At 43.1% G+C, this 27892-nt stretch overlaps 1 protein-coding gene across 1 annotated transcript in view; it reads left to right on the forward strand.

Moving 5' to 3' along the window:
• Nucleotides 1–241: 241 nt before the first annotated feature.
• LOC102381124 (lymphocyte antigen 75) overlaps nucleotides 242–27892 on the forward strand; it is a gene marked incomplete at its 5' end in the record, with an annotated part of 121167 nt that continues 93516 nt past the window's right edge. The window contains 12 exons of the mRNA XM_025199967.1: nucleotides 242–623; nucleotides 5557–5730; nucleotides 7626–7790; nucleotides 8464–8574; nucleotides 11831–11974; nucleotides 13674–13877; nucleotides 15274–15431; nucleotides 16823–16933; nucleotides 18254–18342; nucleotides 18734–18906; nucleotides 19051–19247; nucleotides 22626–22768. Of these exons, the coding sequence (XP_025055752.1) occupies nucleotides 242–623; nucleotides 5557–5730; nucleotides 7626–7790; nucleotides 8464–8574; nucleotides 11831–11974; nucleotides 13674–13877; nucleotides 15274–15431; nucleotides 16823–16933; nucleotides 18254–18342; nucleotides 18734–18906; nucleotides 19051–19247; nucleotides 22626–22768 (2051 nt within the window). The remainder of the gene's footprint in view (nucleotides 624–5556; nucleotides 5731–7625; nucleotides 7791–8463; nucleotides 8575–11830; nucleotides 11975–13673; nucleotides 13878–15273; nucleotides 15432–16822; nucleotides 16934–18253; nucleotides 18343–18733; nucleotides 18907–19050; nucleotides 19248–22625; nucleotides 22769–27892) is intronic.

Genomic DNA, 27892 nt, shown 5'->3' on the forward strand with positions numbered 1-27892 from the left:
GAACTGATACTTTTGGGTCATTTGCAGGGGGCTAGTTTCTTTACAGACAGGCCCTTCTTTACAGACAAAAGTCCCTGATTCAGGAAGCCACCATTGCAAGTGTCCTGTAAGTCTAATCCTTTATGGTAGATTTTCTGAGGACTGGATGTAAGTTTTAAATACAAAACTTCCTATGTATATGTGCATGCATGTGTATATGCACCCACACACATTCATTTAAAAATATATATATGTTTATACAGGTAGTGGTGCATTTACTATTCGCCATGAGAGAACCAGCAAGTGCCTACAAGTTAAAAACTCACGGATAGTGACAGCAGACTGCAAAGAGACACATGAGACCTTATGGAAATGGGTCTCCCGAAATCGCCTTTTCAATTTGGGATCCAAACAGTGCCTTGGACTAAATCTAGCCAATCTTCAATCTCCTTTGAAAATGGTTGTTTGTAACTCCCAGCTTATGCTTATGCTATGGTGGCGATGTGCTGATGCTTCTGTAGTTGGTGCGTCCCGGTACAAGCTGACTTTGAAGAATGAAATTGTTGTAACTGCAAGTATAAATTCATCAGACTGCTGGAGAAGAAACAACTCTTCTGATGATATCTGCCAACAGCCTTATCGGGGTAAGTCTGTGGTTTTAGTTTGGAAGAAGTGTAAGTGCTTTGATTTTTGCCATGGCTTTGGTATCTATTAAGTCTGATTGAAGGAATAAAATGTGCTGTGACAAAAAACAAAAATAATCTCGTTCAGTCAATGCACAATTTTAAAAAGAATGGCATTTAGCTATTTACCACAGAAGAGCACTGTCAAGAGAAGCTAGTTTGAAACACCATTCTTTGATGTATAAAATGTTAGACACCTTCCACCAGGATTATACTTTATAGGCCTGATTCTGTCCCTGGTTAAAGCCATGGGCATTTTGCCATTAACTTCTGTGAGAGCAGGATTTCAGGCTATTTTTTTGCTACTGATTAGTAGTATGATCAGTATGATCTGACTAGTATAATTCAGGCGCGGAAGAGTAGCATGTTATAGACTAATTCAGTCAGTCATGAGCTTTCATAAGCTACAGCTTACTTTTCTGATGCCATGATTGCTTACCTGCAGCGTTTACAGTATTTATCTACAGATTATTGTGAACCACAATAACTGCTACTTTTCGGACAGATTCTGAAAATGTAGAGAAATAGCCACTTTTCCTAGCAAAAATGTCTATCCACTTTTCCCAGCATTCCCCACTTTACCCAACAATAGCATTGTTTTAAATATTAAAAATTAGTAATGTTTTTGCAATAATCCACTCACTTTTTGGTAGAAAAAATAAATATAGGTTTATACTGTGACTTTTATCTGAAGCCTGGTATGAAGGGTGGCAAAAGCAGCTACAGCACTCCAGGAGTACTACAGGGAAGACGGGGGGAGAGAGAGTTTCCTTCCAATGCTGGCTCATCACCAGGGATCTGAGTTTTCTGTTTCCCACAGAAAAAAATGTGGATTTCCCCTTTTTAACAGAGAGAAAAAGCAGGTTTTTAATTTTAACAAAAGGTACCTTCAGATTTTCTACTTTTTTTAGAGAACTGTCTGCAAGCTTCTTGCAAAAAGGGCAGCAAACCCTAAGTCCTGTCCCAAGGGGGAAGGGGTAGGGCATGAGACTGTCAGTCAAGGCTTGGCTCAGGCTCACTTTCCCTCCTGGAGCCTTTGAGGTAAGTGGGGCTTGCAGTGGGGCTTGCCAGGGCTGGGGGATTGTGGGAAAAGCTGCCAGGGTGGGAGGTGTAGGTGGGTGCTGAGGGAGTGGGGAGGTGTCTGCAGGAAACCCCATGTGGAGGGCTGGCTTGGCCCCATGGTGCATGGACTGGGAGCTAGGTGGGAAGCGACACATGGAGGCACAGAGTTGTGCACCATTGAGCTGGGTGGGCTTCTGCTTGCCTCCATGTGTGGCTTCCTGCTGGAGTGCTGCAAGCTCCATGTGGAGGCACGGAGCCTGCCCAGCTTGATGGTGTGTGGCTTCTGCCTGCAGTGTTGTGATCTGCACATGCTGGCATGGAGCCAGCTCAGTGCGGTGCAAAGGTGTATGCCAGTTCCATGCCAGCACGTGTAAGGCCTGGGACTCAGCCAAGCCACATGCTTCCAGGGCCTCTGCCTGATGTGGCCATGAACACCCCAAGGGCCTGCTGCTGCTGAGCCCCTGGTGGTGGGGCACCGGCACAACAAATCTCTGTCTCTCTCATCCCTTCATAACCCCGCCCACAAACCCCACATACTTCTGTATACACACCCATACCATCATATAACACTTCACAACCCTCTCAACAACTCCACACCTGCCCATAAACCCCCTCCACACACACGCCCATGCCACTTCACAACCACACCCACGTACCCCCCCACACCCCTACACAGCCAGGAATGCAGTCCAGTGGCTGGGAGAGCAGCATCCAGTGAACAATTCTGTGTGGGGAGGGAGGCATGTGGAGGGGCAGATCAGGGCCCCATGATGAGGGAGGGAGTAGGGCTGGGGCAGGCACTGCCCAGCCCAGTGCAGGGCAGAGCCACGGGTGGCTTGTCTGGGGAGTGCAGGGGGTTAAGGAGAGGGGTCAGCTCCCAGCACCGCATGCTTCCTGGGGGAGGCATGGCAGGGCATGTGCCCCCCAGATCTGTGCACTGGGCAAGGGTGTGCTGTGCCACCAGTGCTGGGAAGGGGAGCTTCGGTGAATTTTGAGGTGGCTGTAGCCCCCTGTAGTGCCCCCTCCCAGTGCTGCACTGCCTGCCCCGCCCCTGCCCACCTTTAACCCAGCCGCAGCCCAGGCTTCCTGCTAGGAAGAGACTGGCACAGCCCCCAGCCCTGAGCATGCAGCGGGCAGCCTGCCCTCACCCTGTGCACAGATCCGGGGGCACATGCCCCCCATGTCTCCCCAGGATGTGCACAGTGGCGGGGGCCCCCCTCCATCCCCCGTGCCTCCTGGACGAGCTGCCCGTAGCTCCTATCCCACACCATGCTCTGCCCCACCCCGGCTATGCAGTCCCTGCCCCAGCTCCATTCCCTCCCCCACACCCCTTTCCCCCAGCAGACTTATCAGCCAGACGCTGCTCTCCAAGCTGTCGGGGTGCATATTGACTATTGGATCGGTATCAGCTAATATGGCTTGTCAATAATCGTCCGTTGGTATCAGCCCAGAAAATATGTATTGGTGCACCCTTAGTATTTATTTTATTATAGTGACTTGGGCATTGGTAGGATTCCGAATTGCTTTAAAACTGTAAATATATCAATAAAACATTGTGTTCAACTGATGCCTCATATATATACATATATACACACACACACTATGATATAGTATACTATATATGTATACTATAATATAGTGCCCTTTCATTTTAATCATGGATTTTGGGGGTTTTATCAGGGATTTTTTTTTATCAGAGAATTTGCTATTTTTATCAGAGAAAATCAAGATCCCTGCTCATCACACCCTCTGTCTGTTTCCTATTTACTGGCTCCACAGAGAAGTGAGAGTATTCAGTATTTTCTTATTCCTCTGTACTTGGACTCAAGATCTATGTAGTCTGCACAGGAATGAAATAAGGGTCTTGCTTTCCTCTTTCATTAACTACATAATTTTAAGCACAGTCTCTAGTAATTGTCATTTTCTGTAGTCGTCACCCAGTCAGTCTACAGGATTGCAAAATCCTGTTGCAATCTACAGGAGTTGGACTTCAGTAATAGCTGAAGAGTTTGGCATAATAGCTATTTCTTTAGTGCAGATGTGAGTAGTCTTCCTGCTGTGGGAAGCTAAGCTGTGGGGAAATATAGAGATCAGTGGCTCCTTCCAAACAGCTCAACAACTGCCTGGCTTGAAGGAACTCTGCTAGATTCTCTGTAACAGTAGTGTGACAATGGTGGATGAGCAGGGCAGGAGCCCCCCTGGTGCTGCCTGAGAGAGAGTATAGTGAGCAGAAGTTTGCTGCTGCAGGGGATGGGAAATGTCAACTCAGGATGGGGTAAGATCCAAGACAACCTGCACACTGAGCTGCCTGAAGTCAGTGCACTAAGCAGGCAGATGAAAGTGGCCAGTAAAAATTCCATCCCACAGCTCAGGCATCTTCATCTACCTGTAATTTAGAGCCTTGAATCTTCTTCTGAGTCTTCTCCTAGACCTCTTCTTTCAAAAATGGGGCAGGGATCACTTTCTTATGATTTAAAACACCAAGAAGAAGAGGTAGTGGGAGGTGTCCCCCCCCCTTTTATACCATGGCCTGATGATTACAACATTCACCCAGGACTTTAAAGACTGGACTTCCTCCACCTTAGCAAGTTCAAATCTGCACCTTCCCCACTGTCCCACCCCCAGTAGAATGCCCAAAGTCCCAGGCTCTAGTTTGCTCTACCATGTCATCCCCTCCTTTGAAGATCTAGCACTGTGCAGAAAAAAATCAAGAATCATTGGTTCAGAGAGAGATCAAAAGTAAGCGTGACTTTGTAACTTCATGGTTATGGCATGCTTCTGGGAGTGGGGAAACTAGGTTCCTCTACTGCTGCTGCTTTTAGTTTATAGCATCAGGTAACAATTATGCATGTTGCAGGCAGTTGAGTCTCACTTTGAACAGCTGAAAACTACCTAGATTGTCATTGACGTAAGGGTTTTCTTGTCCTCTGTTATAGGACCTCCAGCTCTGTGCTTTACTTGTCCACTTGCATGACCAGAATAAAAAACAGCGTAATTTTCAACTGTCATCTTTCCTGTACTTTACAAATATATCTCCTCTGTGGCAGCAAGGGAACTTGTAGCTTCCTTAACTCTTATGTTACTGTCTCAGTCTGGCCTAGAGCAAATGGAGCTCTAATATTCCAGATTACAATAAGGGTTATATATTTAATTATTGTCCCAAACCCATAACCATTTCAGTTAGGGAAGCCTGATAGGTCTGGGTCAATATCCATATAAATCGTTTTAGCTCCTAAACAATTTCTAAGTTTTGAATGTAATAACCTATTAGTCCAGTCCAGCTCATGGGAATACTATATTTCAGCCTGCTGGACTGTTTGGTGTGGACATCGACAATTCCAACCTTTCCAAGGTTAATAAGCTTGGATTGATCTGATTTGCAGAAAGAATTTTCCTCTTCTAAGCAGACTTGCCTGAAAAGTCTTAGAAAAGATTTGTCTACCTGGTTTTCTTTCCCCTAAACAGTTTTGCCTGAGAGGAAGAAGCTCAGTCAGTCCCATATGAGGAGGAGAGTTTTCCTCTTCTAGGTATTATTGGTTCACACATTACAACTTACACTGTAATATTTGATGCAACGCATTACAACTTGCACTTAATATTTGATGCAACCTGTCTAGGTTTCCCCAGGATGGCCTGTCCCCATCTATCGTTTGGAGTACACCTCTGTGTTGGTATATTCCAGTGCAAGAAAAACAAGCTACAGAATTTTTTCCTCTAAACTGTTGTTTTGATAGATTGAGTTAACTTTAGAATACTACTGTATAAATAGCAACTTTTATTTGATCTTTCTTTTCAACAAACTAAATACTCTGTTTGGTTGTTTCTCCTACAGAGATCTTTACCAAGGATGGCAACTCCTATGGAAAGCCCTGCGAGTTCCCCTTTCTTTTTAATAAGACCTGGTATCATGATTGTATTCGGGACAAAACACATACAGGTGGTGAATGGTGTGCCACATCTGACAATTATACTCGGGATGGCTCCTGGGGAATCTGCTTAAAACCAGGTATATAGAGTTTCTAAATGGATATCCTAAGGGACTTCTGCTATTTCATGTGTGTGCAGCTCCATTTTTGGTGCAGTATCTGTTAAACCAGGGGTAGGCAAAATACAGCCTGCAGGCCAAATCTGGCCTGTCAACTGATTGGATCCAGCCCATGGGGGCCACCCACAAATTGGGTGGATCCAGCCAGCAGCTGCCCCCACAGCGCTTCTCATGGGGCCAAGCCCTGCCTAGGGCAGCCTGTGCCACGCTGCAGCCCACGCCCGCCTACCCAGCCCCAACCAGTGTGCACAGCTTACTGGCAGGGCTGTTCCTGGTGTGGCTGCAGCCACCCAAGTGCTGCTTAGTAGGGCTGTGTGAAGCTTTGGTCACTGATTCAATTCGGAGGAGATTTGGCCCGATTCGGCAGTTGAATCTCCAAATCCAGATTAATCGGGAGACCCGTTAATCTCTCCGAATTGAATTGAAAGTCTCCAAATCAGTTTGGAGAGATTCAACGATTTGGCCATAGACACAGCTTTATATGGGGTTTTTTTGGGGGTTTTTTTTTTCTTCTGCTTACCTCAAGGTACCAGGTGCGGCTCATGAACGCTGAGATGCTGGGGCAGATGGAGCATCCCACAGGTGCACCGAGGGGTCCCCTGCACACTCGGCAGTGGACTGGAAGTACTTCTGGTCCACTTCTGGGTCTGCCACAGAGCATGCAGGGGACCCTCTGCCCCAGGGATCCCCCCGCCCCCCCCCCTGTGACTGGTGCCTCTTGGTTTTGGGGGGGCACCCGGGGTTCCCCCACAGCCGATCACCGAACTGGGGAGGCATGTGTGTGTGGGGGGGATCCACCGAGCGTGCAAGGAGCCCCCCCCCGCACTCCTGTGGGATGCACCATCTGCCCCACCATCTCAGCGTCCATGAGCCACGCCTGGTACCTCAAGGTATGTAAAAAAACCATATAAATCTGTGTCTGTGGCAGAATCGCTGATTCTCCAAATCAGAATTGAACCTTCAGATTCAGCCGAATCGAATTGGGACAGTGAGCTGAATCAGCAAATTGAATCACTGTCCCCCAGATTGGGCTGAATCCGAATTGAATACTGCCCACTTTGCAAACCCCGACTGTTTGGCTCCCCTCACCTCCAGCAGCGCCGCCTCCTGCTCTCTGCCACACTGCTCCAGGCTAGGAGAAAGCTTTAGCTGAGCAGCTCCTGCGCCACTGCACAGGGCTCTGGCTCCAGCTCCCAGTTGCCTTCCACCCACTCAGCTGCCTGCACCAGGAGCAACCCTGCCAGAAGCCATGCATGCTGGCCAGGGCTGGGCCAGCAGGTGCAGGCTAGAGCATATCATGGGATGCCCTGGGGAGGCTTCAGCCCCATGCAGAATGCCACAGGGGCAGCCACGGACCTCGCCACCTAGGTGAACTCTGCTGTACATGCCCCCTGCTCCCTCCCCCACCACCCTAGCCCCCAGCCGACTCCTGGGAGCCCTCCCTCCTCACACAAACACTCCACAATCCCTTCTACAGGGCAGAGACCACCCCACAACCCTGCCCCATGATCTTAGCCTCGCCAGCTTGGCTTACTCTCTAACATTGCTTCTCGCCCCCCACATAGGGAGTTTTGGTGAACTGTTGCATGGGGCAGGGGCAGTGCTGACCCAGCCTGCAACAACTCATCAAAACCGGGCCCAGATAATTGCCCCACCCTGGTTGTAAACTGTGAATCTGGTCTCATTTTTATTGTAGTGTGATATAACAATTAACACAGACTCTGCAGTATGAATGATTTAAATATTCATCTTAAACTGCTTCCTTTTCTCTTTACAAAAGCTTTGGGAGAAGAAAAAGCCCAAATGTGGCTATTTGTTTACTATAGTCATTGGTATTATGTGTTTGTATTAAACAGAGGATGGTTGTCATGATATCTGGGAACATGATCCAGGAGCTGAAAGTTGTTACCAGTTAAACACACAGTCTGCTCTTTCTTGGAAAGATGCTTATATTTCATGCCTAGGACAAGGGGGAAATTTATTGAGCATCCAAAATGCAACTGAATTAAGTTACATACAAGGTAGGTGGTGTTATCAATGATATATGGGTGAGGCGTGCATATTTATCTCGGGAACGTTTGACAAGCAAGTCACTTGAAAGGTAGCATATTATAGTCTTTCTTAAAATTCTGGGTTAATATTTGTTGGCACCTAAGTTGTCTGGGTACTGTAACTTGTATACTTAGAATTAATTGTCTTAGATTCTCTTATAACTCAACTGCTTTCATTGCGGTGTCCTATGAATGTAAATGGGAGCTGATGATGAATGTCCACAGTTGAGTCAGCATGACTGTTTAGTGTCAGCACATTATGTGGATTCCAGATTCCACCTTTGATCTGGAAACCAAATTAATTACTTTCTAATAGTGCATTCATCCCTTAGGAGTGTCTTGTTCCATTGTCTTATAATCATTTGTACAGACATTCAGACTTGGACCGGAGGAAACATTGCATGCTGTTAATAATATAGGAAAGTCAAAGAGGGAGCAGGCAGGAAGGGAATGTTTCAGTGCTGTAATACAAATTCTGCCCAGAAGTGCATGTGCTTAATTCCCATTTAGTTTAATAAAACTTGTGCATCCATATCCAGTGGCAAAAAACTTCAGACTTTTTCAGATAGCTTCCTTACTTTAAATCAGCTGTTTTAATGTATAAACATTTTGCATTAACTGCTTTTTCCAAAAATAACTATAGCTAAAGATGGCATTGCAGAGAGATTTTGGATTGGTTTAAACCAGCTGGACATTTTTGGAGGTTGGCAATGGTCAGACCACACACCCTTGAATTTTATTAACTGGAATTCAGGTAATCGTATTATCAATTCTATTAACTAATTATTGCACAAGTTAGAACTTTTATTTTGCATTTTCCTTCAGTTGATTTTATCACAGCAGATGTTGTTGTTAAAAGTTAAGAAATATCTTTAAATATTTTTCTTTTAAAGGTAAATCTCACCATCTGTACAAGTTTTAAACTATAGAAGAGTAAGGTTAATAAACTGACAATTAAAAACAACAGCTTAAAAACATACTCTGAAATTGCCTCGTAGCTTGTACAGCAGCAGGCTCACTTGACAAGTTCCTTTCCCCACTGACAGAATGGAAGAGATTTAATACAGAAATTAAAGCATTCTTAGATGCGATTCTTGAACACTTCAACTGGACAGCATTTGCTGCTATATTTTTTTAAGCATATTTTTAGCAGCGTGCGTCATAAATGCACAATAATACATATATGCAAGGGGGGTGAGGTATATTGCTACATCATCCTGACATGCATTTAAAATCAACTGCAAAGTTATGATAGCTTGTTTCTATAGAGGAGGTTAGGAAAGGAGAGCGATTTTAGGAAATGTATACGGATTGATCAAAGTTCCCACTGATACTAATGAGATTTTTGTTTGTTTGTGTGCCTTTGGAATTTGCATTTCTGTATTTGTACTCTGGTTTCATTTGTTGTGGATATTTATGTATGAAAATCTTTGTAATATAGTTCAGTGTGAATACTGAGGTGAACATTTCCTTTCAAACTGTCTGCCTAAGGAAATGAGTAAGAAGACAGATAAGACATGGTTTCTCTGGGAGTCTATCATTTTTTAACAAGTTTACCAAGTAGAGTTTTTTCATAAGACTTGCTGCATTAACCTTTCTTTTTACAAAGTCTAAGTACTTACTCTGCCACCATATATACTTTTTCCACAAGTAGAGGTACACCAATAGAGATTTTTTGGGTTGATACCGGTGGCCGATTTTTAATGAGGCATATCGGCCAGTACCAGTCCAGTTGCCAATATGCAGCCCAGCAGCTTGAAGAGCAGCATCCGACTGGTAAGTCTGTGGTGGAAGGGGTGTGGGGGGTGTAGATTGAGGCCCCCACAGTGAGGGAGGGAGGGAGTGGGGCTGGGGCAGGCGCTACACGGGGGCAGGATGGAGCACAGGACGGTGTCCTGAGCAGCTTGTACAGAGTGGCGTGGGGGAGACGACTCCTGCTTCTGCACACACCCCTGGAGAGCATGGGCGGCTCATGCTCCCTATATGCGGTCAGGGTGGGTTGCCATTGTGGGCTGGGGGCAGCACTGGGCTCTTCCTGGTGGGGGAGCTGGGCCGGGCTACACTCAGGATGGTTGGTGGCAGCACTGGGAAGGGGGCTATGGAAGGGGGTTGCGGCCCCCACCAAAATTTGCCGTAGGGGCCCCCCCCAACCCTGCCTCCCAGCGCCACTGCCCACCCCAAGCACAGCCTGGCCCAGCCCCTGCCTCAGCCCATAGCAGTAGCCTGCTCTCACGCTGCACGCAGATCATGGGGTACATACTCGTCCATGCCCTTCCAAGGTGTGTGCAGTGATGGGAGCTTTCCCCCCACTCCCCATGCCAGACAGAGCACAGCTCCGTTCTTTGTGCCACCCCAGCTGGACAGCACCTGCCACAGCCCCACTCCCTCCCTCACTGTGGAAGCCTCGATCTGTCTTCCCATGCCCCTTTCCTCTACCCACCCCTTCCACCACAACTAGCTGGATGCTGTTCTTCAAGCTACTGTGCTACACTACTTGCCACCTGCATGCTGCATTGCAGCTGCACATATGTACGGTGTATATATTGGCCACATCAGCCAAAAAAAGCCGATTGCTGATACTGACAATTTTCATTATGTTGGTGCCTATCTGATATGGGACCAATGCATCAGTGCATCTCTATCCACAAGTATTTGTCTTTGGAACTGTGTTAAGCAGTAATGTGTAAATACTTAGACAATGTAGCTCAAAACTAAAAACTTTCAGGTAACAGAGGCCTAACCAAAATGTAGATCCAGGATTTACTAAAGGAGGGTGTGGCACACTGCCCCTCAGAGCATGAGGGTGCTGCACTGAGGTGTGGTTGGATTCCCCCAGGTCAATAGGGGACATTGGGGAGCTAGGTAGGGAGCAGGTACAGAAAGGGTGTGGAGACCTGGCCCCCGTTGACACCACTGCTGCTATCCCAGGGAGCAGCTGTCCAGAGCCCCAGACTCGGCTAGGGACAGCAGCTGCAGGGCACAGTTTCCTCCTTCTAATGTTTTCTCCTTGTCTGCCTTTCCTCCCCCACAGGTATCCAGGAGGAGCTGTGGAAAGAGGAACCTGTGCACTGCTGCTCCCTGCAGGGCAGGAGCACAGGGCAGGAGTAGGTCAAGAGCAGCTCTGGGGTGCTCTGTGTGACAGGGACAGCAGCAGTAGCACTCAGGTTCTTGTTTCCAGCACCTGATTCTGGCCAGCAGGGGAAGCATACAGGGAGGGGTGGAGAGGGAGCAGGTGCTGGAAAGAGGAACTTTTATATCATCCACTGCTGTGACTGTCACCCACATAGCTATGGCTGGAGCAAAGCAGGAGTAGCTCTGGGTCTCCCTTGCACCCAGATCAGTTGGGGAAAGTAGCAAAAGTGAGGATATATTTGCACTGTTGCATCTCCCCTGGATCTTCCCTTGGCCAAACTCAATAAGTTATATATCTGGATCCACTTCTTGTTGAAGTTGATAGCAAAATTCTCATTACCTTCCAAGTCTGCAGGAATGAGTCTTTCATCAAGAAACTAAATTACTGTTTGACAGAAGTTTCCAAGTAGCACAGAGTGTTAATCAGGAGTAAAACTGTCTGTAATGTGTTTTTGAAAGAGTCAAAAGAATTGTAACTGTGATTTCCAAATACAGAATTCCACTATCATGAAATCAGGTATTTGTAGCTGAATTGCTATAAAAAAATGCACAGGAAAATTATTTTCCTTTCAAGTAATGTTAAACGAATTTGTATTGTAGTTTCAAATGTTATTTAGTTTTAGTATTAATAGAATATTCTGCATGGTCTTGTGGTTAAGGCATAGTACTGGGAGCCAGGATTTCTTGGCTTGTTTAGAAAACTTCCTATGCAAACTAGGGTAAGGGACTGCACAGTGCATTTTGATCCTCAAATGGAAGGACCTGAGAAGCACAAGGTATTATTATCCTTGCATCAGAAAAACATGACATAAAAGAAGCATTATAATTGTACTGTCTATAAAACTTGCACTCTTACAAGTACTTGTTTCTCTCTTAAGACATGCAAAATTCATCTCCTTTGGGCGGGTCAAGTTGTGTAACAATGGATGCTACCTTTGGTCAGTGGCAAAGTTTCCACTGTGATACTCCACTTCCGTACATCTGCAGGAAACCATTCAACAATACAAATTCAGAATTGCCAGGTAATGCATCCCTGCATATCTGTGTTTTCTGGTCAAAGAATTTATATGCTAACATACAACGATGATGTGATCACCTCCAATCGGTGATCATTCCTCATTCTGATCACATCAGAAATGCTCTCCCAGTGCTGTTTGTGCTGGCCTCCTGTCTTTTGCCACATCAGGTTCAAGCTCTTTGTTTTTAATGAGGAGCATTAACTCCATCTTTTCCTACTCTCACTCCCTCCTTTTTCTAGTTCCCTTGGCACTACTGTCCTTTCTATTGCATGGTCCCATTTTCAGCTTCTGCCTTCTTTCATATTTTACCAGTTGCTTATCCCATTCTTCATGCACCCTCACTCCTCCAGATCCTCCTTAAATCCCATTTTTGTCCAAAGTAGCAGGGTCTAGGTACGTTGAGCATAGGAACCTGGATCCAAGTCCATTGAACCCAATATAATTTTTTTTTCAGCGGGATTTGAGTTGAGTTCAGAACTGGGAACCTGGAATTCTCTCTTTAATTACATTCCATTTTCCATCCAAATAAAGCTTAAAACATAAGTAAAACTTAAAGAAAAAAGATAATAGTAAATGATTGACTTTTTTTAAAATTAATTTTAAAAATTAAAAAAGTGAATAACTGCAGGTTAACTTGTATAGTAATAATATTGCAGGTTAACTTTCGGTATAATAATATTGTAATAAATGTGTATGTTGTGTACAGGAAACAGGCAACTTGTCAAAGTGGAGGGCATGTTTAATGTAAATCAACACATTTTAAGGATTACCAAGTAACAAGAATCAGCCTTTCTTTCACAAAATAACTGGAAAATAGAAAAGACTTTAAAGTGTTTTAAAATCCCTTTGTTTTCAATTAGTCCATCTAAACCTCATTGAAGATGGAGGTTGTTTACAGGAAGGTTCCTTGGGAGGAACAGATGGTAGCTCTTCAAAGTCAGGCCTGTGACTTCCTCTGTTTTCACAATTGAGGCCTTTGAGTGATACTATAATGTACATAAATAATGACATACAGTAAAAATGAAAGCCTTCCAAATTCAAATAGTTGAGCCTGAGCAAGAGAATACAGTATGCACAGAACAAAGCAACTTGCTTTGCTTTCTCACTTCTAAGTTGCGTACTTTAATATACTTGCAAGGAAAATGTGAGTATTTTTCAGGAAAAAAACACACCTTTTCTTTGCATCACAGCTAAGTTAATACCCAACTTTTCATTTCCACTGCAAACTAATTATATTTCTTTGCTCCTTCACTAGTACCCCTAAATTTTACTAATCCCCATAGAGTAATCTTCCCTCTTGACAAACTAGACAGTCACAAGCCTTTAAATATTTTACTATAACTTGATCGTTAGCTTTTATTGTGTTAGAACCTAAACTATGTTTTATAATGTTAGAAAGTCAACATTTCTTAAATGACATCTGTCCATAATTTTTGTAATAACAGTTTGACAAATATTTGTCAATTTGACAAACTGGTGGTAGTCATTGGTGCCTTTTCTGTACGCTTCCTGTGACATGGGAATGGATCTGGACTGTACTTCAGAACCAGAAGTGTACAGAGAGCAGGAGGATAACAGTTCCCAACTGAATTAACACCTTCTGATTGCTTTTTCTTGGACGTTTTAATGTTCTTCAAGAAAATGTCTTACAAATTTCAATTTATATGGTATTCTGGTAACTCATGTGGCATGTAATCCACAGCCTCTTCAGTCTCAGATGTTTGGAAATACATGGAGACTCGGTGCGATTCAGGCTGGCTCCCACACCATGGGTTTTGCTATATGCTGGTAAATAACCAGGTTTCCTGGAGTGGAGCAGATCAGTTTTGCAAAGCAAAAAACAGTGACCTCATCAGCATACATTCTTTAGCAGAAGTTGAATTGATTGTTACAAAGCTTCAAAATGGTAAGTTTGGATACTTAATACAAAGGCCCAGGGTCTAGGGCTGTAGTTTTTTAACATGGAAATTGTAGGAGCCAGTCAGTCAGTGCCCTATCCTATACCACAAATTCATCATGATTCTCATGTTGAGTGTACTGCTGGCTCAATTCCTCCATATTGGCTGTGTTGGAAGAGCAAAATTAATATTTGCCAGACTATAAATTAATGTAGCAGCTGTTTAGATAGAGCTACAAGACCAAATCCTCAGCTTGTATAAGTGCCTAGCTCTATTGATTTCAATTATAATATTGCATTAACTTCCATTAAGTTAGATGAATGCATATCAACTGAGGAACTAGCCCAAAAAGAAGCTCAACCTCTTGTTTTCTTGCTTCCTGTATTGTAGGGTTGCTTGTGCTTGATTTATTTTTAAAGCTTATATTTAATTATGTTTAAAACCAGATGGCAATATATCTCTACCACTTGCTTGTTTTGTCCACAAATTAATAGAACTTGTCTTTTTTCTGTGTTTTTGTTTTCAGTTTCTCTCTCAAACTGAGGGTTCCCCTCTTTTTTTAATTAGTAGCTATTTTGTTTGTATTTGTCTTATAAAATAAATATGTTACCTTTTTGTGAAAATGGTAGGCATAATTATAATAATAGGTAGATGGGAGATGTTAAAAATAATGGTGCGTTTTGGATCTCGAGGGTTTTATGCTCCATCCCAAAGATTGTGTTTCTGTAGGATTGAGCTCGGTGCAACACTGCAGCGGTGCAACTGGTATCTAAAATTCTTTGGATCCCAGTCACACTGCCGCATAGCTACACCCAGCTCAACTGTGCAGATTGGGCAGGCGGTGACTCTGTTCCAGACCCCAGGGCTGCAAGATGTGCAGTCAAACACTTAGGTAAGCAGTGGGATTGGTCAGGGGCAGCTTCCAGTTCCAGTTCAGGACTCAGAGCTGCCCCCAGAGTCTGGTTCCAGAGCCAGCCTGTCCCCAGTTGATGCCAATAATCAGCTGACTGTTGGCATGAGTATGGGCAGCCCCAACCTAGAACACAACACATTCAGTGTCATACAGACCATGGCTGGCTTTCCATTTATGGTGCCATATATTGGCTGAATGTATAGGATGCTGTAATTAGTTACATAAATGTAGTGTCCATCTGGGGGGGGGGGGGGGGGGGGGGGGCGGAGGCAGGGGTGGGGCGCATCTTAGAAACAGCATGGTAAAAAATGCACTGTGCTAGTCAAACTTTTATGGTTTCATTGCAAGAATGGGGTATTTGCAAATAATCTGAGAAAGTTGCAGGCTTTTTGTAGCTCCTGGACTCTTTTACACACTGGTTTCATATTTCTTGGGTTAATATTCCTTTGCAGCTATTGAAGTTGTATCTTTGTCCCCACTTTAACTTACAGAAACTAAAGAGGAAATGTGGCTGGGTCTCATGAATGAAGATATGCCAGCTTTGTTTAAATGGTCTGATGGATCCAAAGTGGTTTTTACTTACTGGGATCAGAATGAACCAAACATTCCTTTTAACAGCACTCCGAACTGTGTATCATATTTGGGACAGGTAGGAACACAGTATTCTTTCAGTCACAGTGGATGCAGTGTTCTACAGCATACATGTATGGAGGCTGAAAGAGAAAATCAAGACAGCCCAATAATTTTTTTTAATAGAAAAATATAGAGAGATTGAAAGCATTTTTTTTGTTTAAAAGTGTGATTGCTTTTTTTCCCCAAAACAGCAGACTTCATGAAATTAGACATGAAAACTGGGCACTATGTATGTGTCTTGGGCTGCAAGGATTATAAAGCATTGGCTACAGTTCTCAGATTCTATGACTGCTTTGACTGTTGTTGGGTAGCCAGTTGCTATCCATGTTGCTCCTCAGGTTTTGTGGGGTTTTTTTATTTTTCTGCTCTACCTTCGTAGTGATAGCTCTTACTATATTTTGCATGACAATAATCCAAGCAGGAGGACAGGTAAAGATATGCAAAAGATTCAAGCCGCAGGGATTCTCAGTATTATGAGTAGCTCTGGTCCAATGTCTCAACGATGGGTAGTGAGATCCTTGGGGTGAAAAGCAGTGGAGAGATGTTGTAGGTGGTGGAGGGAGAAGAGAATTTGGTTTGAAATAAGACAGAATGGCTGAACAGGAGGCAAAAGGGAGGAACCACCACAAAGATGGCACTGAAGACTGTTGAATAACTGGAGTGAGCCTCCAGCACACTGAAGAAGGCCTCCCTGAAGAAAACTGATTTGAGGGAGTTGTGGAATCTTGGGGCAGGATTGGTGAAATGGCCATGGGCTGTAGGACATGGCTGTAGATTCTCTCAATTCTTGGAATATCCAGACTTCTTCACACTCATCTTAACCATTGTTTCTGATGGTGAAATCCAAAAGTTTTGTTTTCTCAAACAAGACTTTTACAAATACATTTGAAATAATGACATGGATTGTACTTGATCTGGCATGTTTGGGAACAGAGTCAAGGCACAGAGGAAGGGTCTGATGGAGTAATCCATGCTGTTGAAACATCGCTAATCTAGCAATCAATACACCTGGTGCTTTCAAGGAGGGTCACAAAAGGCCTAAACAATCTCAAAGCAAATGAGAGTCCATGAAATGTAAAGGAAACTGCGGTCAGCGCTGTCTGGAAGAGCTAGACAAAGATCAGGTGAGGTAGAATAAGGGATACCACAGTACCCTGACATTTAGGGTACTTGGGAATGGCTTTTTGTAGGGCCAGAAGACTCCTACCTTTGTAAAGGAGCAGATCAATTCTGGAATCATGTCCAACAACTTTAATTATTTTGTGTCTACATTATAATGAGGGACAATACATAGTTTTAAAGCAAAGCCTGGACAAAGGCTAAATTTTAAAATGTTTTAAAGTTTGTGTTTTTTTTGTTGTTGTTTTGTTTTGTTTTTTAAATTCCTTTGTTCCATCTTTGTGACAGTTGGGCCGGTGGAGAATCAAATCCTGTGAAGAGAAGCTCAAGTACGTGTGCATGAAAAAAGGAGAGATATTGAATGAAACAAAATCTGATAGACTTTGTTCCCTGAAAGAGGTAATTATTCACAACTAAAAACTTTGTGTCTTTTAATCTTAGGTCTATTAAACATTTTGCGTAAAATAATCTCTTCACTCTTTTAGTTCTGTCTACTTAATTGAATTCTAACTTTAAAAGAATTAATAAAAATATCATAGTCCTTGGTTTACCAGGATGCATCTTTTTTTTTGTTCTTGTTACTACTCTGTTGAGCAGAGAAAATATTGTGAAACTAGTAAGTAGGCTGAAATGTAAGCTGTAGTATCTTTAGACTATACAAAATGGTTTTAAAAGATGGGCTCTAATTAATTCCATTTGTTTGGTTTTTGTATTATTTATTCATTGTATTTCACCATTTTCATGCATATGTTTTGCAACACGCAGATTGCATTCATGGTGTGCTTGGTAAACAGTACATAGAAATTAAATGGATTAGATTAGAAAGCCATGACCAAAACCTGTTTGTTTTCTGAGTGGGGGGGAGTCCAAAATGTATGTTATAGATTCTTAAAATTTTATTTCTAAAAAGGCCATTTTACTAACTTAGGGATGATATTATTAGACAGCTAGGGAATTTTAAAAACTTATTCTTAATGTAACATAATGCCTGCAGGAAAAAACATCCTCACCCTCAATCACTGTTCTTTACACAGCCCTAGGGTACTTGGACTCTGTTACTTCAGAGTCTGTCAGTATCATTACCCCATGTTAGCCAGTGCAGTTCCTGTGCTCCACAGCAACATCGGTAAAGTGTCATGGAGTTAAAAGCACACCAGACATGTAAGGAGAAACGCCTTATCAAACCGACTAGTAACATAAATTCCTACATTTTTATATTATTTTAAATAAATCGTGTTTTTGTTTGTTTGTTTGTTTTTTTTAAAGCAGTGACCCCTTTTTAACACCAGCTTCTTTGAGAGCCAGTGACAAAGCTCCCATTAACCTTTAATGATGTTAGAATTTCATCCTAATACCTACATCTGACAGTACTCTCTCTGCATAATATTGCTTATGTTACGGTGTGTGTTATTCCTGTGGCTACATCTACTTTCCTTGCTTTACTGGTAACAATGGATATTGGGTCTGATCTAGTGGTCTTTACTCAAAATAAGGTTATTAGATGTAGAAATAAGACAGTGGTGTCCTATTCTTTGGTATATTATTTATTCCCTGGTTTAGTGTATGAATTCTATAGCACTCCAAGCTTTTGTCTTGTTAACAGTATGTCATTGCATAGATATGAAATAGTCAGAAATTTTTTTTCTGCAGAGCTGGAAAGTTACTAGCTATAATCTGGTATTTAAAATAGCAAATGTATTTAATTCTCTAAACTTCTAGGGGTGGGAGAGACATGGAGACTACTGTTATACCATTCGTAACAGTGAAGTATCATTTGGAGCCCAGTGCAATCTTACAGTAATGAATAGGTACAGTATAGCCCTATTTATTTATTTGTATTATAGTAATGCTGGAAAATGCAATGCAGGACAAAAGTCCTCTTCAGTTAGGCACTGTACAGACAAGTGATTTAGGGCAGAGTTCCTTCCCTAAGAGCTAATAAACCAGGTTTACATGGCCTAACAACAGTAAAACAAGTATTACTGTTTTACTTAATATCATTAATAGTCTCAGCTCGCCATCTGCCTAGCTGTTAGCAACTGTTAGTGCTTTGATAGTTCAAGCTGTATACAAATTAAAACCATTATAATATACCTAATCTATCAGAACCAGTTAGGTTTATCTAGGTGAGATTATCCTTAGTTTTCCAACTGATTTGATAATTGAAATATTGATATGACATCATTGTGAATGTTACAGATTTGAGCAAGAATTTATAAACAGTTTGATTGGAAAATATAGTAAAGTTGAAGCAAAATACTTCTGGATTGGCTTACAAGATATCAGTCATTCAGGAAGGTATACCTGGGGCAATGTAGATGGGGAAGAAAATGAAGCTGTGACATATACAAACTGGAATTCATTGCAACCAGGTAAGGTCTAACAATTCAGAAAAGAAAAATGATATGTTAAAGTACATTTTTTAATCTTGCATGAACAAGCTGTTTGAGAGTCTGTGAACTTTGAAAATCTAGTTATCGGATTTCAAAATGTTCTCTTTTTCCCTTAAATCTTAGCATTTTCAGGAGGATGTGTGGCAATGTCAAATGGGAAATCCCTTGGAAAGTGGGAAACCAAGGACTGTAAAACATTTAAAGCTTTTTCTATTTGCAAAAAAAATATTGGGCCACCCAAACAGCCAAAAGTACTGCCTAAGCCAACTGATCAGTGTCCTCCTGGATGGCAAAATGGATCAGGCCTTGCCTGCTATAAGGTAATACATTATCCCTCTTAAATGGCTTAATTGCCATCCCTCTTGCCTACTCTCTCTTACCGTGTGTCTGCGAAAGAGAGATTAGATTAGTAACCTGTTTTTTGGCATTAAGTTGTGATGAACGAGGTACTTCACTCGGAGCCAATCAGAATTCCTGCTAACTTGAATAACCCTCCTCTGGTTGCTTTTAGATATTACACGCTAGAGCAGCAGCTGCACTATCCTTTAAAGGGGGCAACTTGTACTTCTCTGCCCCTGCTACCCTGGCACCGCTCAGGAGACCTAATCTAAATTACAGCGGAAGCACACTGTGCAGCGGCTCCTTTAATCTTGCTCTTTTTGCCACAAGACCCCTTGCTGCTGATTGGCCAAGGGGCACTGCCATTTGTTGTTGATTTGATCATGAGGCAAAAACCACAGTTTTTAAATACGTTGCAGTTTTTGTCTCCCATCACTGATTGGCCAAGGGACCCTGGTGGCCCTGCCACTGATCAGCCAGGAGGCAAAAACCATGGCATATTTTTAAACCATGTTTTCTGTCTCCTAGCCTATGAGCAGCAAGTGGCAGGACTGCCAGGGCCCTTCAGCGGAGGGAGGGAGGCAGGTGTGAAAAGAGCATAATTAAAGAAGCCATTGTGCAGAACACTTTCACTGCAATTTAGGTAGGTCCTACTCATCATATGCCATGGAGCAGAAAGTGTATGTACCATGGCATGACTGCCTAGCTTTATACTGAGGCACGAAATGGATTTTCTCAGGGTGCACTGATAGAGATTTTTTTTGGCCGATATCAATGGCTGATTTTTAACAAGCCGTATTGGCCAATACTAATCTGATTGCTGATATGTGGCCCAGAAGCATGGAGAGCAGCGTCTTGCTGGTAAGTGTGGGCTGAGGGGGAAAAGGGGACAGGTGGAGTGTGGGAGACCAGACCGAGGCCTCCATGGTGAAGGAGGGATTGGGGCTGGCGCTGGGCCAGAAGCAGGTGCTGCCCAGGAGGGGTGGGGCACGGGAAGGAGCTGCAGCTTGTCTGGGGGGTGGCTCCCTCCACTGCACACCCCCATGGGGGGCATGTGCCCCCAAGATCTGTGCACAGGGAGAGGGAGGGCTGCCGCTGCAGGCTGGGGGTGGCACCGGGCTCTTTCTGGTGGTGGGACTGAGCCAGGGCTGTGCTTAGGGGTGGGGGGGTGGCAGTGATGGTGCTGGACACAGGGGGCTATGGGGAATTTTGGGGTGGCTGTAGCCCCCCTCCCAGCACTGCTGCCACCTGCCCTGAGCACAGCCCCGGCCCAGCTGCCTGCAGCAGCAGCCCACCCTCTCCCTGCTCGCAGTTCTGGGAGGCACGTGCCCCACATGTCCTCCCAGGGTACGTGCAGCAGCAGGAGCCACCCCCAACCCCGTGCCCCTTGGACAAGCCACAGCTCCTTCCCATGTCTCACCCTGCCCGGCTGAGCAGCACCTACCTCAACCCGACTCCCTCCCTCAGTGCAGGGGCCTTGGTCTGCTCCTTCCCCACAACAGACTTACCAGCTGGTTGCTGCTCGCCATATTGCTGGTCTGTGCTCCTGGCTTCCTGTGTGCTGCATGCATGCACAAGACATTTATCAGCTACACTATTGGCCATATCAGGCAAAAAAAGGGCTGATTGCCGACTAACGTCAATTTTCCTTTTATTGGTGCCGATTTTTCCCCACCTAACATTTTCTTTATATTCTCTCAGGGAAAACTTGATTTCTGCCCCCACTCCTCCCCCCCAGTCTGAATGGGAGGGGAATAAGGAGTTAAACCTACTAAATAATATAAGCACATTTTTGAAAACGTATTTGCTATTGTAAGGTAGCTAGAAAAAGGCTGACTTAGAGTCAAAGTGTTTGCTAGAATGCCTTTGTTGACTTTGGATATATAAGATGTTAATACTTTTTTTTTTTTTTTTTTGTATTTAAAAAATTCCTGAAAAACATCTTGGAATCAAATTAAGTAAGAAGTAGAATGGTTAATTAAATTAGAGCTGCTCTTTCTGGATTCACTGTTTAGGATGAAGTTCCTACTTGAGACCAGAAAAAAATTAGAGGGTAACACACTTCAATGCTCACATAGGCTGAACTTTTATGCATTATCCAGCTTATGAGTACTAATGGAGACCTGCTAGAATGACCAGAGTTGGGGGAGAAGGGTCTGGTGTGAAGAAGATAATGCAGGGATGGGCAACATATGGCCTGTGGGCCAGATCCAGCCTGCTAACTGATTGGATCCAACCTGCAGGCACCTGCCAAGTAAATGGATCTGGCCCATGGGTTCTCAGCAGCTCTGGCTCCAACATTCACATGGTGCCAAGCAGCCAGGGTTACTTCCAGTGTGCTGTGTGTATGCACTCTCTCTCAGCTGAGACTGCCACAAGTATGCAAGCAGAAGCAAGAAACCTACCTGCAGCTGTAGCATGTCCCCCTGCACCTGGAACCCCAACCCTGAAGCTGCCATCCATGTTCGGGGCAGCTGTGAGTGCAGTCAGCAGCTGCTGGATCCGGATTTGGAGGGTGAGGTGCCCACCAGCCCAAATAATTGCCCACACCTTGGGTTCAGTTGGAGAGATCTGGCTGAAGTACGGTCCTGGCCAGCAGAGCCTGCCTGGAGTGTGGATGATGATCCTGGCTGGCATCAGCTGGGGATAGTTGAGAAGGGAAAGGAGAGAAATGGTCTGTCTGAAGGGGTTAGCTGAAATGGAGCAGCAGGGGCTAGATGAAGAGTAACTAACCATTGGGAGAATGAGGTCCAGCTGAGGGAGGTGGTTGATTGATAAGGGAGGTAGGGTTTTACCTGAGGAGTATCTGGGAGGAGGGAACTAGCTGGAGTAGTGGAGAGGAGGGAAAGCTGGCTTGTGTAGTTAGTGATAGACCAGTCTTGGTCTGTTCAGGTCAAGTGGGCAGCACTGTAGTAAGCTCCTACCTGTGATTATAAGGAGACAGCAGCAGAGGGTGCTAGAGACCTGCATCTGCTTTCGGCACCTCTGGGCTTGATTTTGGAGCAGATGTTATTTTGATTTTCTAAAAATCTTAAGGGTTCTTCACATTGATATCTAGAACATTCCTGGAATTTGTGAAGTTGACTGGATATAGTTTTCAAATATTACTGCAGTACATGTAAACAGATAGAGAAATGCCATCAAATTGAATGGAAAGCCTCACTTCCCTTGACTGTCAAAAATGTGAGCCAAAATTCAGAGAGTTCAACTATTCCTGCAATTAAAGCTGAAAGAATATATATAGTCCAAAAGGAAGGTTTCCCTTAAGAGAAATAGTTTATCTCACACAACAATGATTTAAAAATGCTGCAGTTTTCTCATGCAAGTGAATTTAATAGTAATTTGGTTTCTTTGTAAAGTTCTTTCATAGAGAGCGAGTGCTGAGAACCAGGACATGGGAAGAGGCAGAGAGATTCTGTGAAGCACTAGGAGGGCATCTCCCTAGTTTTAGTCACCATGAAGAAATGAAGGAACTCCATTCTATGCTAAGAGACATAATCAGGTAACTATCTGGAAATCCCATTATTTGATTTCCATTGCACATTAGTGTAAATCCAGAGCGCTGCTGGTGAGTTTACATAGGCTTTGATCCCATATGTTGAAGTCTAAAATGCAGTGCATCTTGGCCCAGATCTTTCCTACATCCAAGAGGTAAAAGTAGCACTTACAGGGATTTTGGTTTACAACTCAGTAAACATGATCCTCTTCCACTATATTAAAGTGTTAAAACATCTAGATTTATGGTTCTCCCCTTTTTTACCTGGAAAGATCCTTAAGTAACTAGACTTGGGTTATGTGAAGATGTTCAGTTTTTCCTTGGAGTTTTGCTTTTCTCCTAGGAGAAACCACAAGTGTATAGATGTTCATGTGTTTTTCTTTCAGAGCAAAAATGTCTGCTCTGGGAGAAAAACAAATCTGAAATGGCTGAAGTGAAATGGCTCTCAGGAGACCTGGACATCTGTACAGGGACACATCTGAGAGAAGCTGAAGAGCAGTCCTCTGGAATGGCAGCAAGCTTTGCTCCCTGCCTTGCTTTCCCCCCCCTCCCCCCCTTGGGTCCAGGGAGACTGTGTCAATCCTAGCCAAGCAGGGAGCAGAACACACCCCCTGAATAACCAGTGTCAAAGCACTTGGGCGGGGGGGTATGTTCTGCTCCTGGATTTTTCAACCAGAGCCAACCCTACCTGGTGTGGATCTGAAGAGCCTGGGGTTCGCTCAGGTCAGAGTGAAACTGAGTGACCTGCTCACCCCAACCTGGACCCAGCTGATCCCTGCCCAGAGTACAGCACTTGGTGCTGAGAAGGACAGCTTCCTACCTTTCTGCAACTGGGCTGGACATAGCATGGGCAATTAGGGGCTAGAGGACCTGGGCATGGGGCAGACACTTCCCTTCCCCACCCCCCTCCACCCTCCAGACTGCAGTACTTGAAGCTCTGGGACCCCCTAGCAGGCCAGTTTCAGGACTGGTGGCTCTTTGCTGCCTAGCTCGAGTGTGTGTACAGGGCTCTCCAGGTAAGTTCTACTGGAAGAAAAAACCTGAGAGAACTCTCCCAGATCATTTGAATGCGTGTACACAGCCTTAGGCAATATACAGGTGTTAGTTCTACTGGGAGAGTTGCCCCTTTTCCAATAGAAAGTAGGAGCATGCAAGAATTAATTCAGTTTCTTCTGGAGGAAAGATGCTCCCTCCAGGAGAAAGATCTTCCAGGTTGGCACCTAAGAGAGAAATTGAACACTTGTATGCTGCTTGTTGCTTGACTCCTCTGTGTTCTGGTAAGTTCCCATTCTGGAGAATGCACAAGGGGCTTTGCCCTGCTTCTAATATCCTTCCATTCCAGTCTACATGAGGGGAATGGAGTAGCTGGGAAATATTCCCTATTCCTTCCCCAGACCAGGATGTCCCCAGTTTGGAGAAGCACAGGGAGCCAGACTTTGCTGCTCCACTACCCATGGGAATGGGAGAATTGGAGCAGCCACTGCTCCCTATGCCTTCCCCAGGCTCTTGCCCTGTGTTGGGGAAGGCATGAGGAGCAGGGAGAGAAGGGGTAGTTTCAGGCAAACCACCTGTACTACACACTGTCCCAGAAACATTTCTGAGAAATTTCCACCACTAGACATGATCAGCTATTTGTACCCTTAGCCTACTCTGCATGCTTGTTGACAATTCAGAACAGCCATTTAGATGTTTACCTCTGGATAAGCTTAGCTGTTAATCGGTTACATCTGGGAAGCACACAATATCCTTAGGCATTCTCACCTCCTCAGATGGAGAATAATATGCAAAAAGACAGCTTGATGCTGAAATCGTGGGCAGAGGAGGAGGTTCATGAAAGTTTGTGCTCTAGATGTATCTTATTTAGTTAATCTATAAGGTGCATATCTACCCTGCCTTTAGAAGGAGGAGGACTTGCCCAATAGGTTAATGGTCAGGGTACTTGCTGTGGACATCAGAGACCAGGGTTTTAGGACCCAATTAACTTGAGCACTTCACAGGAACATGCTCTAAATATTGGGCATTAAGCTAGACAGGTTGGAGGGTATCGTCCATCCCTCCTGATGAATCTGGCCCTCTAGCAGAAAGGAATACAAGAGCCATGAGCCAGAATGAGAACAAGCCAGAGGAAATCTGCCTTTATAGTCAGAGAGGGACATTTCCTTGCCAGTGAGAGAAATCTTTATTTATGTATTTTTCATTAAATAGTCATTGAATAAAATACATAAACACTGGGGCAGGACTGAAGCAGACATTTGTTGTGCTAGTGGTGGCAAAACCTTACTAGGAAGAACAGGATCTGCACCTGTGTATGTAACTGACAAATGATTAACTCTTAATAGCTTCTTATTTGGTAGATGACATCTTCACTAATCAAAGTCCATTCAAGAATGAAACTGAAATGAAGCAGTGGCAGAATTAGCTTGAGAAAAGTGGGTATATTTGGATATATTGGATAAAAGTGGATATTTGGCTTCTGTTGACTTCAGTTTTATGTCAGTTTGGTTCTATTTAACAAGCTGCCAACCCTTTTCCAAATAAGTCAGATCTATGAAGAGCTGATGACATGTTTTGGACTGTCCTTGATCACTTTTGGAATTCATTCTAGACATATCCCTAAGGTGTATATCAATAGGTAGTCAAGAAAAAGACAACACTGCATTTTGAAAAACGTTCAGTGAAGTAGAAAATGCTTTATAACATTCACAATAAATGGCTTTTGAGATTTAATCAATCTCACACAAAGAAGAGGCAATCGGTCTCAGCAACCATTTATTTTTAATTGCAAAGAAGTAGTGATTTCACTTAAACCAATTTTACAAAATTCTACTTACCTACTTAAATAGGATAAGTGATTTTAAATAAAGCAGTAACGTTTTTCAGTCGTCATCTTTGTTGTGGTAGTGGTAGCAAAAAGGGGGGGTTTTGTTTGGTTTTTTTTAAATAAAATCCTGGCTGTGTTGTAATCAATGGCAAAACTCACATTGATTTCAAAAGGATTAAATTTAATGCCTGTTAATTTCACCATTTGTGTTTCTTTAAATGTTTCATGACTGTGTCAAAAGGCTACCTTAATTGCTGTCTTATCCAAAATATTTGCACGTTAGCAGTGTGTAGCAAGTAGACATCCAACATTTAATTGGCAGTCAAGTTCAGGGGTTTGCCCAAATGCTTCACTGAACACCTCACAGATTGCTAAGTCAATTAGGAGAGCTGTGTCATGGCAATCAATCTGCTGGACATGACATGAGTGTCAGAGGAACACAGTTTGAGCAATGGTTTCTCAGCACCATAGAAATGCAGAGACAAAGCAAAGACACTTGGTTTCAGTTTCCTACTTAAAATGACTTTAAATCTATGTTGTTTTTATAAAATGTTTGCTTCCTTCTGCTGAATTTTGGCATAGCAGAGTGACAGTTGTTCCATGTTCTTGACTGCTGCATTCTGGTTGACTTGAAAAAACTTACTGTAGGAATAGTGTTTTATTAAAATGTTAAAGTAAGCTGCATTTTTACACACAAGATGCTTTTTGCCTAAATTAGGTTCTGGGGGTTTTTTGGTTATTTTTGTTGTTGGTTTTTTTGTGGGGGTGGGTGGTTAAATGTAATCAGTGAATAATATGCCATCCAGCAATCTGGCTGGCACACATTCCACTTGGCATAACTGGGATAACACTATACAGACATTAGATGAGTGTGTTGATCTCTCTGGTATAAAAAATGAAATGCTACATAATTTATGAATCTTGGATTTTTGTCAAAGAAGCTGTCACTGAGAAGCAGTGCTATATCATGGTTATGATGTCAGATCCATAATAAGGTTTTTGATTGACAGCTTAGCTGTTCAAAACCCTTGCCAGTTTAAACTTGATGCTGCCAACCAGCTGCACCAAACTTTATGTTTTCCTTCACAAACTACATTGAGATTTGTTTAAAAGCTCCCAATATACAGTCTCTTGTCAGCAATTTTCAAAGTTAGTAGCTCATGACTGGCAGTACTGAGAATTCCATTTGATTTGTTTAGAAATCTACAAACAATGAAAACCATCTAGCCAATGTTTATACTAATAAAAGAAAACAGGACATCAACATGCTTTATAAATAGACTGTATGTTCCATAAAAAGGTGCTTGTGACTTCTTTGCCACTGTAGCTTACTCATGTCCCTGAAATGTAGTGTAGCACACATGTTCATTGTATGTAGATGCTGTAAATGTCTTTTTTTTTTTTATTATTTTTATACTACTGCAGATTTTGTTTTTCTATTCTTGATCCACTATGAAATATAATTAAATTTTTTTCTCTTTTAATTTCCCTGTTTTTAGTATAGTCCTTAATACTGCTTTACAGATTTGATATTTCTTCACTAGCTATCCAGGATTAATTATAGTTAATGGCCATATTTATTTTGTTAGGAGTCCAAAGGTGAAGATTTACTATTTGCAAAGACTGCATTAATGCATGATGCTAATTATTGCTACTCTAATGTTCTAGAACTCTTAAATTTAGCCTGGCACAGTGACAACTCGATAAATGCTTGAGTAGAATTTATTAGTGTTTGGACTTAAGTAGTCAATAATAATAGCTGTATGCACTCAACTTTAACACAAGACAAAGAGAATATTGATCAAGAACTCTATTATTTCTTTTGTAGAGGTGTTAAATATTTAATAGTGCTTCCAAAGACTAGCAGCCTTTTATTATTCTTTAAATATATTTATATGGAGCTATTAATTGGTGCTTTACATCTTAAAATTATGCAGGGCTGGTGATTATATAAACAAACATTTCAGCAATCAGAGGAGATATGCAGCTTATCTGTAAACAAAAACTCATTATAAAAAAGTACAAAATAATTTTTCAGCAAAAACGAACCTGGCTAATAGAGAACATTCTAGCAGAAATGACTAATCTGTGAAATATTTTGTTGGGTTGTATTCAATCACAGTCTGTCCTAACATGATGATAAAGTGGTTTTAATTTAGGAAGAAACATGCCTCACTGTTTTCCCTCATCCCTCCCTCCTCTGACTCATTGAGATGTGAGCATTTGATAAAGGTAGTTTGGTCTTCTGTTTGGCACAGGACAGAGAGAAGGCTAGTCTGCCTGCTTATACACTCAGATTTTACTTTGAA

This window comes from Alligator sinensis, unplaced genomic scaffold, assembly GCF_000455745.1.
Source record: "Alligator sinensis unplaced genomic scaffold, ASM45574v1 scaffold389_1, whole genome shotgun sequence".
In the NCBI taxonomy this organism is placed as follows: domain Eukaryota; kingdom Metazoa; phylum Chordata; order Crocodylia; family Alligatoridae; genus Alligator; species Alligator sinensis.